This window comes from Clinocottus analis, unplaced genomic scaffold, assembly GCF_023055335.1.
Source record: "Clinocottus analis isolate CAN_PGR_092001 unplaced genomic scaffold, fCliAna1.0.p SCAF_3, whole genome shotgun sequence".
Lineage (NCBI taxonomy): Eukaryota > Metazoa > Chordata > Actinopteri > Perciformes > Cottidae > Clinocottus > Clinocottus analis.
In genome coordinates this window covers 16,477,011-16,494,717 of record NW_027176042.1, presented here as the reverse complement: position 1 = coordinate 16,494,717, position 17,707 = coordinate 16,477,011, and the positions used below count along the sequence as shown (strand labels likewise).

Here is a 17,707-nt window from a genome sequence, read left to right as displayed (position 1 = left end):
CGATCCAAAACCAAGACCTTCAGTTTATCATCTCATTGCACAAAGTAAAGCAGCAACTTCTCACAACCGAGAAACTGGAAGCAATGATTATTTTCTTGACAGATTTCTTAAACAATGAACTGATTATCAACATAGTTACTGACGCTTGTGGCCTAAGTCTCTCATCCTTGTTCCATCTGTCTGTCTACTCTTAATCATACTCATGCTGGATGTTTACAGTAATGATCCCCCAAAAGATTTTTTGCAGATATACATTTTATTTTTGCCAAGACTTTGCTGAACAAATACATACAATAAACACAAGTATTGAAATTAATTTGTGGTTCCTACGACGACTCAAACACAAGGGAAACGAGGTCTAGACCTCCTACAGTCTGTAGTTTTCAACGCATTAATAAAGGAGCACAATACTGCCCTGATGATCATCTGACTGATAATGTAAGCTCTAGTTTGTACTAAAGACAGCGTATATCCATAGAACAATAGAATATAAATCCATAGAATTGTCTTTACAGTTCTTTTTCAGTATATTAACGTACACAAATGCATTTTCATTTATATATTTTTACCTAAGCTTGTTTTCTGAGTTAAAAACCTGTCCCTGTGTAATTTGTTTAAACATGCCCCATGATGTCTTAATCCCGTCCACTGCTCAATCTTTCTTTACAACTATAAAATGAACCACCTATACATTGTATAAGTCCTTACAATTAAAACAAAAGGCCAGAATTATAAAGAGAAAATGTCAAAAAAACATTGGTTGATTTCTCGGTTTGTTTGGCCATGGTTTCCGTACCGGTTTAGTTGTAGTTACAACCTTTCCCTCCATTCAATTCTGCTCGAGTGTTATTTCAACGCTCGCATAAGCTTAACATAAATCTGATTGTTATCCTGTCACTCTTGACCTCCGCTGAGTTCACGCAGTACCTGTATGTTGTTTTGCCAGATACATTAGAATTAGATTTTTCAGAAATGGCTGATGGAGAAAAAGAGTATAAACCTGGCACCACTTTCAGCAGTCAGGAATGTATACAGAGCGTCCTGACATTTAGATTGGAGCCCATTATGTGTTTCTTGGCTTCGCAATGCAAAGTCGTTTCATTGTCTTGTGGAGCAGACACTGTAGCTGGGACCCAACTGTCCCTGTGAGGCCCTTTTGTGACAGCTGTGCATGAAGAAATTACTGATTGCACCAGTAATCATAGTGCACATCTGGACTGACTCACAGGTGAAACTTAATGTGAGGCTGCATATCCCCCTAGTCGTGTTCAGATTGTGAAGTATCTGCATGTTCTAATATGAACTCTGAAATATTACTGTCCACTATAAAAAGTGAATAAAACATGACCACTTGCACATATCAGTCAGCAGCACAGAGTCACAGGTAGAACAAGAAGAGCATATTTCCTCAAATCTATTCAGTTTCAACGCTCTGTTTGTCTTATCCAGCTCTTGATCTGCCAGCACAGGTCAGATGTAGTATCCCACACACTTAGCGTGTGGCTGAATAATATTTGAGCTGTTTGACGTGTAATTGTGATGATGGATCTCGGCTCCTGCCTTTGAGTATGAAAAACAGTGGCTCTGAGAAAGCCTGGCTGTTCTGCCTCTGTACCTGTTGTTTTCGTAAAACGAGGTTGAGTCCAGGCCGACTCCCCGGGTTTCATCTGTTGTTACAAAAAAAGAGAGAGGCAGACGGAGAGTAGATGATTGGGCTGGCTCTGCCCTCATCCTCATCAGTGGACGAGCGTTGTCCACCACAGAGGTCCTGTCTCTGTGATTTTTGGCTCTTTTGCGGAGATGGATCTTTTGTGTCAGAGCAAAGCAATTCTCTGAGGTATTCCCTGATTGGTGGAATGTCGGCACAGCGGTCATGACCTCTGATTAATGTTTTTGTGGATGTGCCACTACAGTCGAAGAAAGTTATATAAAACTTATAAAACTGCAATTTAGATTAATAGGCATTGATTTATTTTCTGCATTCTTTATGTCTCTCTGTCTGTTCATTTACACTTTTCTCTTTTGTTTTTCCTGCTCAGCTGTTCATTCGTGTGCCATCAGTAACGGAGGATGTGAACACTACTGCATGCAGCAGTCTACCGTTAATTTCCGCTGTCGCTGCAAGGCAAACTACGTGCTGAAAGAGGATGGCAAGCATTGTAAATGTGAGTGAAACTGTGGTGTAAGGGAACATTAAACACACATCAACACATGGCACAGGACAAAAAAGAGCAATAATAATTGGATCGGGGACTAAGAAAAGACTAAGAAGACTGAGCACTATGTGGGTGTGATTCTGAAGAGTTGATCATAACATAAAAAAATGCATTTTCTGCATCTAGTGCCAGTTGCGATTATCTGACAGGATGTATGTGCTGGAGCAGGATTAACTCTCCATGGAGTCAGTGAATCGCAGCCGTCTGCCTCATTGTTTTTTCTTCTCCATGAAATTAGTATTTTGATGTCATTGCTACTTTTATTCTCTCTGATCTCTGAGGCCATGTAGTTGAATACAGTTCTCTGGGGGGTGAAATTATACATTTTAAATGACTTTCTCTCAGATAATTTTACTTTGCAACAATTGGAGGAGGCTGTTCCCCAACAATTACAGAGCTGAAGGTTCTTAACCCTTGACCCTGGACAGGCTTACACATGTCATACACACATAACTATGCAGAGAGGTCAATAAAGAGATGAGGTTGAGGTGCAGTGTGAAGTCAAAGCTCTCCACCTGCTCTGCCTTAAGATGTCTGTTCCCCACTTGACTGACACAATTGGATTTATATTTATGAGTGTGTGCTTTTTGTGTTGCAGTGCAGAATCCCTGTGCCGATCAAAACGGAGGCTGTATGCACGAGTGTCGGGTTGATGGTGGAAAACCTCACTGTGACTGTAAAGCTGGTTACATCTTGGCTGAAGATGGGAAAACCTGTGCAGGTAATTTAACCAATAACAGAAAATGATATATATATATATATATAACACAGTAGACACAGTAAATGGAACAATTTTGCCACATTTAGTAGCTGCTCTGGAGCGTTTGATCATCACTCAGTCATTTTCCTCAGCAGATAAAGTTTACCTAGTTGGCATGGACTGAAAGCTCTAGAAGATGTTTCAATTTCTCATCCACGTTGACTCAAAAGTTTGAAGATTGGAAACAGCAAAGGAATTGGAAAATCTACATTTGCACATCAACTGGGAAAACTCTGTCTACTGTAGAAGCAGAGTGAGGGTTGCCGGCACAACTTCACGAACTTTTAAGGTGCAGGTAAAAAGAAAAAAGTCTGGAGAGGTTCAAACTGCAGCAACACTTCTAATAAGCGAAGGCCACAGGATGAAACGTGTTGGTCCCACAGTGAAGCTGGCCATTATCAAATACGATTGAAAACTCAATAAAAAAGATCCCTGTCATGATTAAAACATAGTACAGCTTGTGAAAGAAAGATGAAGAATTTGAAAGCCGATGTTTCCATTATTTATCTCCCAACACTGAGTTAAAAGTTTGTAAAAGATGATTTTCAAGTGTGTACATGGATTTTGTTTGATGTAGATAAACCTGTGCACGACAGATGTATTCCTCCATTGTATTCAGTATTTCTTGAACATATTTTTGTCACAGATATCGACGAGTGTGAAATAGAAGAGGCCAACTGTGCCCATGGCTGCCACAACACACTGGGCTCCTACGCCTGTGTGTGCAACGCTGCCTATGAGCTGGGATCTGATGGAAAACATTGCTACAGTCAGATTTAACTCTATTAATACTATCACATGCATACAAACGTTATATTCAGTTATTACAAAAATATTATAGTCCTTTAATTAACAAACAATATCTGACTTTGAACTTGTTCAAGGAATCGAGATGGAGATCGTGAACAGCTGCGAGAGCGACAACGGTGGCTGTTCGCACGACTGCCAACATTCAACCGTCGGACCCGTTTGCTCCTGTAACCAAGGTTACAGACTAGACGACGACCTCAAAACCTGTACCGGTAAGAAGCTGTGATGTGTTTGCATTGACTTAAAAAAAAAAAAATGCATATAAAAAATGAACAGGCAATCTTCACGGCAGAGGAAAGCGCAGTGTAGATCAGTGGTTTTCAAATGGGGTAGATGAAGTCTCTTAAAGGGTACATTTTGATTAAAAAAATAAATATAAAAAATTAGCATCCTTAAAAAATCCTTTAAAAATAGTTATTTAATAAGTATTCAATGAATAAGTGAAAGTTTATGAAGATAATTGTATATATTTTGTTTATTCAGACTGATGGCACAGTGCAGTTTATTACATCTTTTTTTCAACACAAAATGATGTTGCACTGGTTAGGTGGTACTTCTCAAAGGTTGAGAAGCACTGGTGGAGATGATCATTTAATACATTTAGGTACCGAAACAGCCAAAAAAAACAAAAGTCAAATATGGATCTACACAGCCATGTGCAAACAATGTTTTTTTCAAATAAAAATCTTCTTTCTTCCTTCATCTTCTGGGACTTTGGGGGATGTGTAGGACTTGCATCTAATCCATCACAATGCTGTCTTGGTCAGAGGGTGAAAGATGCTCTTGAGTTTCCACCCTAAACCTACAATTTACATGATTTTGTATGATTTCTGTCAGGGAGCAGCGAGGCATATGAGGCAGTCCATAATTTCAGTCTCCCTGCTTGTTGTGTTTGGCAGACGTCGATGAGTGTGGAGAGCAGAGCTGCTGTGAGCAGGACTGCACCAACTACCCCGGGGGTTATGAATGTTACTGCTCGGCAGGATACCGACTCAACTCGGACGGGTGTAGCTGTGATGGTATGTTCCACCCTTTTAGTTCAAATGTGCATAGCACTCTTTTAAGAGACTGAATCCTAGTTTGACTTCCAGAAGACGTTAACACAAACACGCACAATGCTGTCTTTGTTTAAGCTCAACATGCAAAGCGATTCCTGCTCAGTTAATCTGCTTTTGCTTTCCTCAACTTTACCTTGATGGAGCAAAAGTGTTTGAGTGTGTTGTTGTCTGTGTTGTTTAGATGTAGACGAGTGTCTGGCATCTAATGGTGGTTGTGATCACACGTGCCAGAACAGCGCAGGTTCCTTTCAGTGTTTCTGCCGCCGGGGTTTCCGTCTCGACGAGGACCGGCAATCCTGTATCCGTAAGTATCAACATTAAAAGAGAGAGGGGCCAAGTGTGAATCACACCAGAAACAAGCCAACGGAAAATCTGCCAAACTGTTGTTGTCGTACTGCAAAGAACATCCTGTGTATGTGTACACAGTTTTAGTTACAAATAAACTGATGATTTATGGCCTAAAGAAAAAGGTCTGCAATACAATGAATTAAAGACTAGAATGTTGGTAGTGTATTCATTTTAACAATATTGATTCTGCCTGCTAATGAAACAGGACGATGGGACAGCTATGAAAAACTGGATCGGTAGAAGGAAATTACAGTATTACACCAGCCCGTACTCACAGATCAAGTAATATATGGAAACAGTAGAAAGATTAAACAGTAAAACACAAAAATAGAAATATACAAATGGAATAAAATAAGTAGTAAAAAATGTGTATAAAGTGTAAAAATATAAGTATTGCACCAAAAAGTGTTGAAGTGTTTTACAGTGGTTTTATGGTCTACTGGGGGCTCAGCTGGTTGTGCAGCCTGACAGCAGCGGTTAGAAAGGACTTTCGGTATCTCTCTCTAAGGCACCGGGGATGAATCATCCGGTGGCTGAAGGAGCCATTAACATTAACAGCCAATCACGGCTCCCTTATTGTTAACTTTCGTATTTCACACTCGCTTGACATACTACAAAAAACCTATTTATCTCAAAAACGTTCAATAAATGTAAAGACAAAAACCCAAATGGCATACACTGTGTATTGTGTTAGTGTGTGTACCTAACCTTCTTCTCTGTCTCCACACAGCACTGGAAGACACAATTGAGGCCCTATCCAGCGGAGCTGTCATCGAGTTGCCCCTTACTCAGCCCCTGCTCACCTTGATGCATGACTACAACCAACCCCTGGAGCGCTATGACGACTATGAAGACGACGACGGGGAGCTGAGGGCCGAGAGTACCCTGGCAGAGAAATTCGGTGAGTTTTCCCCCTCGAGTAAGCCCCTCATTATCATTAAGAACAACCTGTATCCGATTACCTGACTCGCGGGAGGTGAAGCTGTCCGGTAGACTCGCTTACTGCAGGCAGGAACAGACCTCATGGTGGGGATAATTACTGTGCTTCATGCTCCCGTACTGTCTGTACATACTGTAACACCACAGTTCCTTTGGCAGGAATGCGGAGGCTTATATGTCCTGGCAGCCCGTAACAGGAAGTTCAAGGCTCTGTTATGTGTCGCCCAAACCTGGAGTCTTTTGACAACGGCAGAACATTTAATATGTAATGTTCACTGAAAGTTGACAGAAGTAACACCTGCAAAACTAATTTAGATATATTACTTTCTTTGTGACATATTCGCCTGTGATAGAAACATTTTCATTCAAATACATTTGTGGTTTGAAGTCAGTGTGAGGGCGATTTTCAATAACCTTCAGCCTACATGGAATGTGTGTAGCTAACTTCACACCTCATAACTCTCAATAGCCTCTGGCATCCAATGAGAAAATGTTCTGAGGCAGTTGCAGTTTTTTATTTAATAAGCATCTCATTTTTATGATTAGAGTTGAGATATGATTAAAATAGATAAATCATTCTTCTAAATCATTCGGTTCATACTGTGAACCATTACGACTCAGGTGGGTGTTGGTGTAGTGTGAACTTGATTAATTACTCTGTTCTTTCCAGTGTGTTTGGATGACACTTTTGGCAATGACTGCAGTTTGACATGTGATGACTGTTCTAATGGAGGCAAATGTAATCCATGGAAGACTGGCTGCGACTGTCCTGACGGATGGAAAGGCGTCGTCTGCAACGAGAGTGAGGATTGGCTCAAACATATACAGACCCTCAAATACATATGCATGTGTATACTCTTCCTACTGGATCACATTAGTCAGTTTGACAGATTAGCGGTAATCGACCCTTTTTTACGTTTCTATTTCACAGCATGCCCCGGGGGATATTTTGGTAAAAACTGCTCCTACCCCAGTAAGTGTAAAAATGGTGCCACGTGTGATCCGGTCACTGGGAGCTGCCGCTGTCCTCCTGGGGTCAGTGGAGACTTGTGTCAGGATGGTGAGTTATCCTCTTGGTCCGAGCTGACATGTTTTGTTCCTTGATCTTCAGTGAAAACATTTCTCCCCCACCATGGGAGCTAGTTAAGTTTACTATTTTTGTTTCCTGTGTGCAGGCTGTCCTAAGGGCTTCTATGGGAAGCAGTGCAATAAGAAGTGTAACTGTGCCAATAACGGGCGATGCCACCGAACCTACGGAGCCTGTCTGTGTGATCCTGGACTCTACGGACGCTTCTGCCACCTCCGTAAGTCCCACTGTCCTCACATTCCCAGATTAAATACTAGCATTCAATTTTATTTTTTTTCACATGTAATAATACAAGCTTGTGAATGCTCCTATACCGGATACAAGGTTGTTGTCACGTCGTATTTTGTTTTGTGCACCGTCCTGTTATGAAATTATCTTCTGTTTGCTGTCTTTCAGCTTGTCCTAGGTGGGCCTTCGGGCCCGGCTGCTCTGAGGAGTGTCGGTGCGTCCAGCAAAACACTCTCGAGTGTCACCGTCGCCATGGCACCTGTCTCTGTAAATCTGGCTACCAAGGCAACACCTGCAAGGAAGGTGAGCTCACTATCACAATGACCATCAACGACTCAACAAACCATACATACATATGTATATACATATACATATATATACATATATATATAAATATATATACATATACATATATACATATATATATATATACATTGACATACCTGCCGACATTTAGTCGAACAAAGAAAACAGAACATATCTCATGCATGGCAAGATATGCTGTATCCAGTGTCCATACAGGCCGTTATGTAGCCTCGCTCAGGGAGACACATGAATCACATACACCGATTTGCATTCAAGTCTATTTTGCTTTCTGATATGATCAGTAAAGGGAGTCAAAACTTGAACAATTTTACAATATAAATCAGTGGAGGAAAATCAAATCCCCTCTAAATAAAGACAAAAAAGCATTGAGGAGATCATTAAGACACTTATTATAAGACTCCATTCATTATCGTGGTCACAACATGATAACGGGGTGCTGCGTCCGTTTGTTTTCAGAATGCAACCCGGGGACTTACGGAGCCAGTTGTGAGAAAAAGTGCTCCTGTCCACCCGGCGTGTCGTGTGATCATGTGACTGGAGAGTGCCAACGGAAATGTCCTCCTGGTCGTCATGGAGAGAAATGTGATCAGGGTGAGTGGCCCTACAGAGAATGTGGTTTTCACCACCAAGTTGTTGTCCTCTCATGTACGACGAGGCTTTCCTGTGTGTCCTGTGTCAGACTGTCCAGCTGGAAGGTTCGGCGCAGGCTGCGTCCATCCTTGTAACTGCACCGGCGCCGCATGTGACAAAGTGTCTGGGCGGTGCAAGTGTCCAGCGGGGACGTCAGGAAAGCACTGCGAGAACTGTGAGTGCACACAGATTTTTGTACATAAGTAACCACACACATTTTACGTGGTAGTGTTGCTACAAATGTGAATCTTTTTCACAGTGTGTCCCGAGGGATTTTGGGGAACAGGCTGCACAGAAACCTGCCCTGTTTGTGAGAATGGCGGCGTGTGTGACAAACACAACGGGTCATGTCACTGTCCTCCAGGCTTCATGGGCAGATTCTGCCAGAACTGTGAGTATCAGCGGTGTGCATCTTCGGTTTCCCCAGCAAAATGCATTAAACAGTCAACCAGCTGAGGAGGATGGAAATCTCTCAGCGGTGCAGCTTGGACAAGAAATAGAGCAAGATGTGAGGAGACAGAGGAGCAGCTTTTCTCCGAGGTCATTAGCTAAAATTCTTCAGCTGCTGGAAAACCACCTTAAGTATAATTCACTGGGAAGAACAAGTATAATTCCATGTCAAACAACCACTGGCTCTTAAAGCCTCATTTGACGGCTGAATCGCAGAACCAAAGCTGCCATGGGAACTTGCTGTGCTTTCATGCTCTCTGGTGAAGTTTGTTCTAGTAGATTAGTCTTTATGATTTACATTTCTTTTTCATCCTCACACAGCGTGCCCGAGTGGACGCTTCGGTCAAGCTTGCCAAATGAAGTGTGTGTGTGAGAACAATGCTCGCTGTGATCCGGTGAGTGGGCGCTGTACATGCGCTCCTGGCTGGACTGGACACAACTGCAGGAAAGGTAACGGCACTGGAAGGCAATTGTTGACACCATTTGTTATGTCTGACACTCAAATGGGTTTTTTCTGTCGCAAGGCTGTGACGCAGGGCACTGGGGGGAAGACTGTGCGGAAACATGCGACTGTAGAAACGGAGACGGCAGCTGTGACGCCGCGACGGGCCAGTGCAACTGTGAGGCTGGTTACACTGGAGCACGCTGCCACCAAAGTATGTAGTTATGTCTGTGTGACTACATTGAAAGACCAGTGTCATGACTTCAAGTTAATGTGTCCTTTTTTATTCTTAACCTATAGAATGATTCACACCATAAAGTCTTGTTGACATGCACGTCTCATGACATGAAAGAAATAAGAGGCCTGCTCACTGCCGATCACTTATGCTCGCTTTATTAATGTTTCAGTCATGAAGGCTTAATACATTTCTTTAATAAAATAAGCATCAGGCTTTCTCAGTTTCCATAAAAATTCAACTGGAAAATCTGTTGGGAGGATACGTTGCTGTCAGCCAATTCATTTGTTGGCACTTAGTGTCACTATTGTTCTGCACAGTTTAATTATCGGTGCAACCACCAGGTGGTGCCAAAATAATAAGAGAAAAATGATTCTCTGTCAGGTACTTATTTTGTCTTGTAGAGTTGACATTAGACACGAAATGTTCAACATTATTTAAAGCCACATATAGTTTGTATGTCTAAGGTGTGTGTGTGTGTTGATCCCTCAGAGTGCCCATCAGGTGTGTTTGGTCTTGGTTGTCGCCATCGGTGTCAGTGTGACAACAAGGCGTTGTGCGACCATGTGAGCGGAGCGTGTACCTGCCTGGTGGGATGGACTGGAACCTTCTGTGAAAAGCGTAAGATGTTCCTTCACGTCACAAAGGTGGATTCACCTTCTAAACATGTATACAGTATAGGGCAGTAACAGGTAGTCTTTACATCTGTGTGTGTGTGTGTGTGTGTGTGTTTCAGCGTGTCCTCAGGGTTTCTACGGGCTGGACTGCCAGGAGAAATGCTTGTGTCTCAACGGCGGGAGCTGCGACCACGTCAGAGGAGTTTGCTTCTGTCCTTCTGGCTGGATCGGTCCATTCTGCAACCTGAGTGAGCGACGGGTGCACAACATGAAGTTATGAGGTTAACGGGTGCTGGCGTCACTCCAGCGTTATGAAAGACATTTGTGAAGCGCCGATCAGAGCACTGAGAACATCTTTGTCACGCCGATTCACAGTTATACAAAAACTCAACCAGGTTTCAGAGTTATTTGGGGGAAACCCGGTTCAGTCGCACATGAGAAAGCACAGACTTGATGTTCCCCATGCTATGGCCTGTATCGCTTACCAGACACTGGAATTTCCACTTTTGATCAGCAAAGTTCACCAGAAGGTAATGATATTGTTTGTCCCTCTCCTGGCAGCGTGCCCAACCGGTTTCTATGGGGAGGTATGTAACCAAACCTGTAGCTGCCGTAACGATGGCGTTTGCCACCCGGCCAGTGGGCAGTGTGTGTGCACGCCCGGCTGGACCGGACCCAACTGCACAGAAGGTGAGCGAGCGCCACACAAAGCTCAGTAATCATCTATATGATGGGTAAATAACGGTGTCCCAGTATGGTTTTATCCGGTGCGTTATTTTCCCCAGAATGCCCTCCAGGGTTTCATGGAGCAGACTGTCAGCAGCGCTGCCTGTGCCAGAATGGAGCCACCTGTAACAAGAGCAACGGAAAATGTTCATGCGTCAGTGGATGGATGGGCACAGCCTGTGAACTTGGTAAGACTCAGAGATGCTGTGAGTAAGAGTCTCCGTGTAGGTGACCACAAAACCACCGACAGATTCTCATTTATTGCAACTTGGGTCTAAATTTTGTACATTTGGCTGCCATTTATAATAACATACTCGGATCTGGGAAATTCTTTTTGGCACAGGCTGACGGGGCAAGAAGCAGGAGATGATCAGACAGGTTGTAAACAGGCCAAAAGCTGTTTGCAGATGCAGCAAGTCCTGTAGGTCAAAGCTGATGAAACAGGAAAATGGTTTAATACATGAATGACTTCTGGCATGTCTTGCCTTGTCAGGCTTGTGTTCAGCAACTTTGCCGCATTCCCAGTACAGTACAACTGGTACAAAATCAGAATTTAATTTTGGACTACTTTCTCCTGCCCTCCGATAACTGCCTGAGGTTTTCTCCAGAAAATGTTCAAGGGTTTACAAATAGAGGTAACGCAGTGGTAGAGCGGGTTGTCCCCTGTAAAAACAACTTGATGTACCAAATACACAGTTGGTTAAAGCAATTTGCCCTCACCATAACTTGCTAATGTTTCTCTCTAAATTCCCACTTCAAAATACTCACAGGGCCAGATAATTAACCGAATTTCGTGAATATCAAACATCTTTCACAAACCTAAAGTTATTCAAATCAAAATGTTCAATAATTGCCAGTAGCTACAAGTTCAATCAGCCGACAGAGCAGCATATTTAACTGATCATACTGGATCTAAACACGACCAAATGAGGCCAAATTGAGAAAACAAACACACACTGATTATAAACATTTGTAATTGATGACAATCTAATCATTTATCCTGATATACACTTTAGGCTGTTCGGCTCAGCGTTACTAACTAGAAGAAATCCGACTTGTCTTGCAACGCCAGAATGATTGTTGTTGGTCTGGACAGCACTGCAGAACAATGACATTACCTGAAACCTGAATATGCATGGTCTTTGGTTGTTGTGCCCGGGAAATACATAAATCTGAATTTAATCTGCTGCCTTAGGTCTTTTGCTCTTGCTCATATTCTTATTTGCCGGCAGTTTGTTCCTGCACCACAGACGGGTCTGTTCTGTAAAAGGCTGTGCCGACCCGGCGATGACATTCCAACTCATTCTCCCTTTGAGCTCCATATCACACATTATCCTCCCTCTGTGCCTGTTACAACCTTTCCCTGTTGAGCCTCGCCAGGCCTGGCCCCCTCTTCATGCTCAGGAAACCTCTAATCCTGTAGCTGGAATGCCTCTAAACTCTGTGGCTTCTATCTTGATTTCCAACTCTCTACCATAAATGATCAGGGAGGGAAAAAAACAAAACATGTTGCAGCCCTTCAGCAGAAATATGACAACACGGTAGTTATGATGTCTCTGTTTTGATTCTCTTTCTTGTCTCACGTGTGTTTCTGCTCGTGCACGCCGCTGTGTGTTTATACAGAGTGTGTGGTGGGCCGATTCGGGACGGACTGCCAGCAGCAGTGTGAATGTGAGTACGGCGGCCAGTGCGACCGCCTGACCGGACGGTGCAGCTGCAGCGGCGGCTGGATCGGAGAGCGCTGCGAGAAAGGTGAGCCAGTGAGTGAAGCAAAACTAATGAACCCGAAGAAACTGTGACCTTATGGGAGCTGCTTCACAGTGGAAACTGTTGGACTGACAGTGTGGTGTATTCTCTCATTCGCACCTTCTTCGCTCAGCATGTGAACCAGGCCTGTTCGGTGCCGGCTGCGAGGAGAGATGTCAGTGCGTGCACGGGGATTCATGTCACCACGTCACTGGAGCGTGTCAGTGTCCACCGGGCTGGAGAGGAAAACTCTGTGATAAAGGTGCAGTTGAAGGCACTGTGGGGCTCTGGCAGTCCCTGCTGGACGGAGTTTGTCCTGACATTTTGATAATGACCCAGCTGCATTCTCAAATATCTACATACAGGGGCAAGAGCAGAGAAAATGTTCTTATTTTGGATAAATCTATTTAACTGATATATATATATCACTTTCCTCAAGTTGTAGCTCAGCTTCTTTCTACTGGTATAGTGCAAGGCACCTAGATTTCCTTTCTCTGTTATCCTGATGTATGGTCTCAGGATAATAAGAATAGTAGAAGTAATAACTTTTTAGTTTTAGGATTGAGGGTGTTGGGGATTTTTACCTGATTTTAAAGCCCTCTGTGGTGAATTCATGTTGGGGCTATATTAATAAAATGTACTTGACTTGAACAATCACAGCAACAAAGAACAAACTATATATACCAACTATTTCAAAACATCTACAAGTAGGATATGGATTAAAGTTAATATGCAGAATAAAAAGTCTTCAAATTATACCTCTAAATATGTATACATTGTTTTGACTTGGTTGGTTTTCTTTCAGCCTGTTTGCCGGGTACATATGGGAAGGGTTGCAGGCAGCAGTGTGTCTGTGCTCAGGGCACGTCCTGCCACCACGTCTCCGGAGACTGCGGCTGTGCTCCTGGATTCACGGGAAACGGCTGTGAGCAGAGTAAGTGCTGCAGGACTGACTCCTGCCATTCAGAAAAATGAAGACACTTTGCAAGTTTTATTCAGTCATTCCAGCGTTAATAAAACCCATTTAAGAGTCCATCACAAAGCAAGAACATCGTTCTCAAACTCTCCCTCTCTCAGCTTGTCTTCCAGGAACCTTTGGACAGAACTGTAACCAGGTGTGCCAGTGCTCAGAGACAAACCAGCTCTGCCACCCGGTGTCTGGATCCTGTTACTGCGCTCCAGGTTTCCATGGGCCCAGATGTGACCAAAGTACATAATGCAGCACGTGTATACCTTTGAGACATATCAAATTATAGTGAAGGTACTAATGAACTGATGTTTAAAATGTATTTCAGTTTGTGGAAAGGGTCGTTATGGTCCAAACTGTGAGAGCGAGTGCCAGTGTGAAAATGGAGGGAGGTGCATTCCTTCCACTGGAGCCTGTGATTGTCCAGCAGGTTTTATAGGAGCACGCTGCAACATCAGTGAGTCCATCTTAAACTTTGCTGGGCTTTGGAGACTGAATTAGTAATACGTGTTGGCGTGGGATAACAAGCGTCTGGTGTGCTTCCGCGGTGACAGCGTGTCCAGCCGGGCGTTACGGAGTCGACTGTGTTCGGGTGGCGCTGTGCGGAGACGGAGCCAAGAGTGATCCGGTCACCGGTCGTTGTAAATGCGTCGCCGGTCGAAGAGGAAAAGACTGTGGACACGGTCAGTTCTCAGTTCTGTTGATACAGTTTGATCATGATGCAATAACCTGCGCCTGAATGTTTTACATTACACACAAAACCACCTGCTCCACCAAAGTGTGAGGGCAAAAAACGTTTTTGTGGTGAAATCTTTTGGCTCCCAAACAGCAGGTCACAAGTTGGATTCCTCTCGTGATTTTTCAAATTTAAGGAATTTAAATATTGTTAAAAAAAACAAAAAACAATTAAGGATATGAGATCCAAAAGAATTGGTAAAGCAGAACCATGGCTGAGTCCGACCAGTTGAGTCATAATTTTATCTTCAAGTTTTGTCTGTGTGTAATATTTCTGTCCCATATTTCTTCAGAGTAAAATAGTGAAACATCAAGGAGTCATGTGAGACGGTGAAAGCCATCATATGCATACTTAACATAACTGGACAAATATAAGTAACATGCGTGTTGTAACTCGTTTATTAGAGTCATTGTGTCGACTATTTAACACATTGACCTTAAAACTGTGTCTGAATCAGTGAACTTTAAAAATTGCTTCAAGCATCGTGAGTCATATTATTTGCGGTTTTAAAGAACACCTTGAATGTCACTGCTTATGAATAGTGAACCAACCTCAAATGCGTCGCTATCACAACACAAGTGTTTGATGGCCATCTCCATTTTATCTCTGACCTATTGACCTCCGAGTGTGTGAACAACCTCATATTTCTAAACAAGATGTAATCTGATCCTCTCAAAGTCTAGACTCCTCTCTTCAGGTTTCTGTAAATGTCATCTGGACTATGAGCTCACTGAGATGGATTACAAAGATTCGACAATCTTTTGGTCTGTATAAAGTAGTTTTTTTTTTTTAACTGTACAAAAATGAATGGCAGAAAACTACTGATAGCTGCAAATAGTCTAGGTTCCCAGCTTTAGGGCGTATTTTAAAGAAGGAAAACATCTGTGTCATCTTAGGGTTAGCGTTCTGTTTTAATAATGACATGGTTTCTGCTGATTTATTTGAATTGTGTGTTCTCCAACGTAGGTTGCCTTCCAGGCTGGTTTGGGGCGGACTGTGTTGAACGCTGTAACTGCAGTAATGGAGGAGTGTGCGACGCTGTGACCGGTAACTGTACGTGCAGTCTGGGTTGGACTGGTTCACACTGTGATGAAGGTACCGCTCACGTTTATAAACCTGGTTTCTTTCTTAATTATTTTCTGACCTGCCTTTGCTCATTATTGCATTCATGGTCCGCCAAACATACATACTGGTGAGGTGGATTCTTCTTCTATTTTTGACTGTCTTCCTGTTTCATTCGGTTGTCTCTCAGAATGTCCTGCGGGCAGATTTGGTGCCGACTGTCAGCTGAAATGTAACTGTCAAAATAACGGCACTTGTGACAAAGTGACGGGGACGTGTCAGTGTGGTTCAGGCTACTATGGACATCTGTGTGAACATGGTGAGAACTGAACAGATAAACACACAAAGGGACACATAAGTGTCCTCACGTGTGTGTGTGTGTGTGTGTGTGTGTGTGTGTGTATATACCCTATATAAAGACGAACCTATACATGTATATGTGACCCGTTTTTAAATTTAGATTTTCAGTTGGAAGCAGTAGGCTTTCACATTATTGTGATTCTCCAAAAACAGAAATGACCTGCCAGTGTGACTTTAATAGGGTTAGGGATCATTTTTGATTGTTCAGGACAAATGCCTGTACCATCTGAAGTAACACAAAACAGAAATACTAGATCCCCAATAATGAGTTAGTAATACAATATTAGTTCAACGTTACAGTACTTGAGTATCTGCCTTACTTCCAGCCTCCTGGGATACCCAGCCCTGTCTAAAATGTCCATTTAAACTAATTAAATGTTAATCAATGTTGAGGTAAAAACAGAACTAAAGCATCCTGGCTTATACATATTTAACTAAAGCAAGGTTTTCACAATTCACACTATATCATTAATTCAGCGGGAACATTTAAAATGACGAAAGTCGGCTTTAAATCCTGTGGCGTGTGTCCCTGGTCTCCAGCCTGCCCTCCTGGGCTTCACGGCCCGCTGTGCCAGCTGCAGTGCGACTGTATGAACGGAGCATCCTGTCACCCGGCGTCAGGCCGCTGTATTTGTCCTCCAGGATACCACGGAGCTCGCTGCCACAGAGGTCAGTCAAATCACTGCTGAATACCACAATAGTACTTGCATTTTTAAACCTAATTGATCCTTTAAAAAAAAAGTTATCCTGTTCCCGACAGTGTGTGAACAGGGGACCTTCGGTTATGGTTGTGCCAAGATGTGTGACTGCGAGGAAGAATCTCCATGTGATCCTGTGAGAGGAAGATGCCTCTGCTCCTCAGGGAAGACTGGACTCAAATGTGACATCGGTAATCTTCTCGCCCTTTTCTGACTTGGAGAATGCTCACACAGCCAGGTTCAGGCCAAAAAAAAATCTTATAATACATAATGTTCTAGTATAATATGAAAAAAAGCCATAAAAGTACATCAAAACATCTCAGTAGTTTCTCCCAAAAAAAAAATCATTGAGTCAAAGTATAGTATGTTGAAAAGTTCACAGTATGTTAAAAAAAGTAGTATAGGATGTAAAACAAGTCTTTGTTGAAGACTTAAAGTTAAAAAGGTTAAGGGCGATGTGTATTTAAAGTCACAGTAAATCACAGTAGTGTCTTAAAAGTCATGTAGAATGTTGAAAAAGTTGCCGTATGGTTGCAGTTTGTTGAAAAAGTAATTGAAAAGTCATAGTATGGTCCGGAAAAGTCCCGAGCAGATCTGAGAACCCGTTCTTGTGCCCAGCAATGTGAAGTAGAAGTGTTGAAATTGGTGCAACTTGAACAGGCGACATTTTCAATATTAACAACTAAGCTGTGGCCTAAGTTGAGCGTGTCCTTGGCAGCAGCGGTGCGTTTACAGCCTACGAGCGATGAGCGTTTCTCCGCACTTCCGGGGGGGCCAAGCACTCGTCCCACACGTTCACCCCAACATTTTCCAAAAATGTCAAAACGATTGCTTTTGTTAAGCTGCGTGTATTTGTGTTCTCGGTCAGATTGCAGAGCAAACCGCTACGGGCCCGACTGTGCAGAGACCTGCGAGTGTGGCAACGGGTCGCAGTGCGACAGACGCAACGGCCGCTGCAGCTGCCCGCACAGCTGGATCGGGCTCTCCTGTCAAGAAGGTACAGTAATGACGAATCATCGAGACTGACGCACGCGCATCCCGAGTGTCTTATCGCTCATCTCGCCGCATCGTTACATCCATGTGGACAGCAGCTGACGGAGTTTTGCCAACTCATGAATCGAAACAGAACATTTTTGCTGACTTTAAGAGTAAATAACTAGTGATCGTGCCGACAGCGTTCAGTTCCTGCATAACCTGCACTTTCTCCTTGGTGTCGTCCGTGTTCTGATCAAATATGAGTGTGTGTGTGTGTTGAGTAGCACTCA

General features: G+C 43.1%; 1 protein-coding gene across 2 annotated transcripts in view; it reads left to right on the top strand.

The window, feature by feature from the left end:
- The window catches only part of megf6b (multiple EGF-like-domains 6b), a 54,252-nt gene that overhangs the window by 35,820 nt on the left and 725 nt on the right, over nucleotides 1-17,707 (top strand). For both annotated transcript variants that reach the window (XM_068593679.1, XM_068593678.1), the window contains exons 7-37: nucleotides 2,040-2,165; nucleotides 2,815-2,937; nucleotides 3,623-3,745; nucleotides 3,861-3,998; nucleotides 4,686-4,805; nucleotides 5,026-5,148; nucleotides 5,923-6,093; nucleotides 6,802-6,933; nucleotides 7,063-7,191; nucleotides 7,307-7,435; nucleotides 7,615-7,749; nucleotides 8,230-8,364; nucleotides 8,453-8,578; nucleotides 8,663-8,794; nucleotides 9,175-9,303; nucleotides 9,378-9,509; nucleotides 10,023-10,151; nucleotides 10,267-10,395; nucleotides 10,709-10,837; nucleotides 10,933-11,061; nucleotides 12,497-12,625; nucleotides 12,753-12,881; nucleotides 13,425-13,553; nucleotides 13,697-13,828; nucleotides 13,915-14,043; nucleotides 14,141-14,269; nucleotides 15,289-15,417; nucleotides 15,575-15,703; nucleotides 16,285-16,413; nucleotides 16,505-16,633; nucleotides 17,311-17,439. In XM_068593679.1, the coding sequence (XP_068449780.1) occupies nucleotides 2,040-2,165; nucleotides 2,815-2,937; nucleotides 3,623-3,745; nucleotides 3,861-3,998; nucleotides 4,686-4,805; nucleotides 5,026-5,148; nucleotides 5,923-6,093; nucleotides 6,802-6,933; nucleotides 7,063-7,191; nucleotides 7,307-7,435; nucleotides 7,615-7,749; nucleotides 8,230-8,364; nucleotides 8,453-8,578; nucleotides 8,663-8,794; nucleotides 9,175-9,303; nucleotides 9,378-9,509; nucleotides 10,023-10,151; nucleotides 10,267-10,395; nucleotides 10,709-10,837; nucleotides 10,933-11,061; nucleotides 12,497-12,625; nucleotides 12,753-12,881; nucleotides 13,425-13,553; nucleotides 13,697-13,828; nucleotides 13,915-14,043; nucleotides 14,141-14,269; nucleotides 15,289-15,417; nucleotides 15,575-15,703; nucleotides 16,285-16,413; nucleotides 16,505-16,633; nucleotides 17,311-17,439 (4,041 nt within the window). The remainder of the gene's footprint in view (nucleotides 1-2,039; nucleotides 2,166-2,814; nucleotides 2,938-3,622; nucleotides 3,746-3,860; nucleotides 3,999-4,685; nucleotides 4,806-5,025; nucleotides 5,149-5,922; nucleotides 6,094-6,801; nucleotides 6,934-7,062; nucleotides 7,192-7,306; nucleotides 7,436-7,614; nucleotides 7,750-8,229; nucleotides 8,365-8,452; nucleotides 8,579-8,662; nucleotides 8,795-9,174; nucleotides 9,304-9,377; nucleotides 9,510-10,022; nucleotides 10,152-10,266; nucleotides 10,396-10,708; nucleotides 10,838-10,932; nucleotides 11,062-12,496; nucleotides 12,626-12,752; nucleotides 12,882-13,424; nucleotides 13,554-13,696; nucleotides 13,829-13,914; nucleotides 14,044-14,140; nucleotides 14,270-15,288; nucleotides 15,418-15,574; nucleotides 15,704-16,284; nucleotides 16,414-16,504; nucleotides 16,634-17,310; nucleotides 17,440-17,707) is intronic.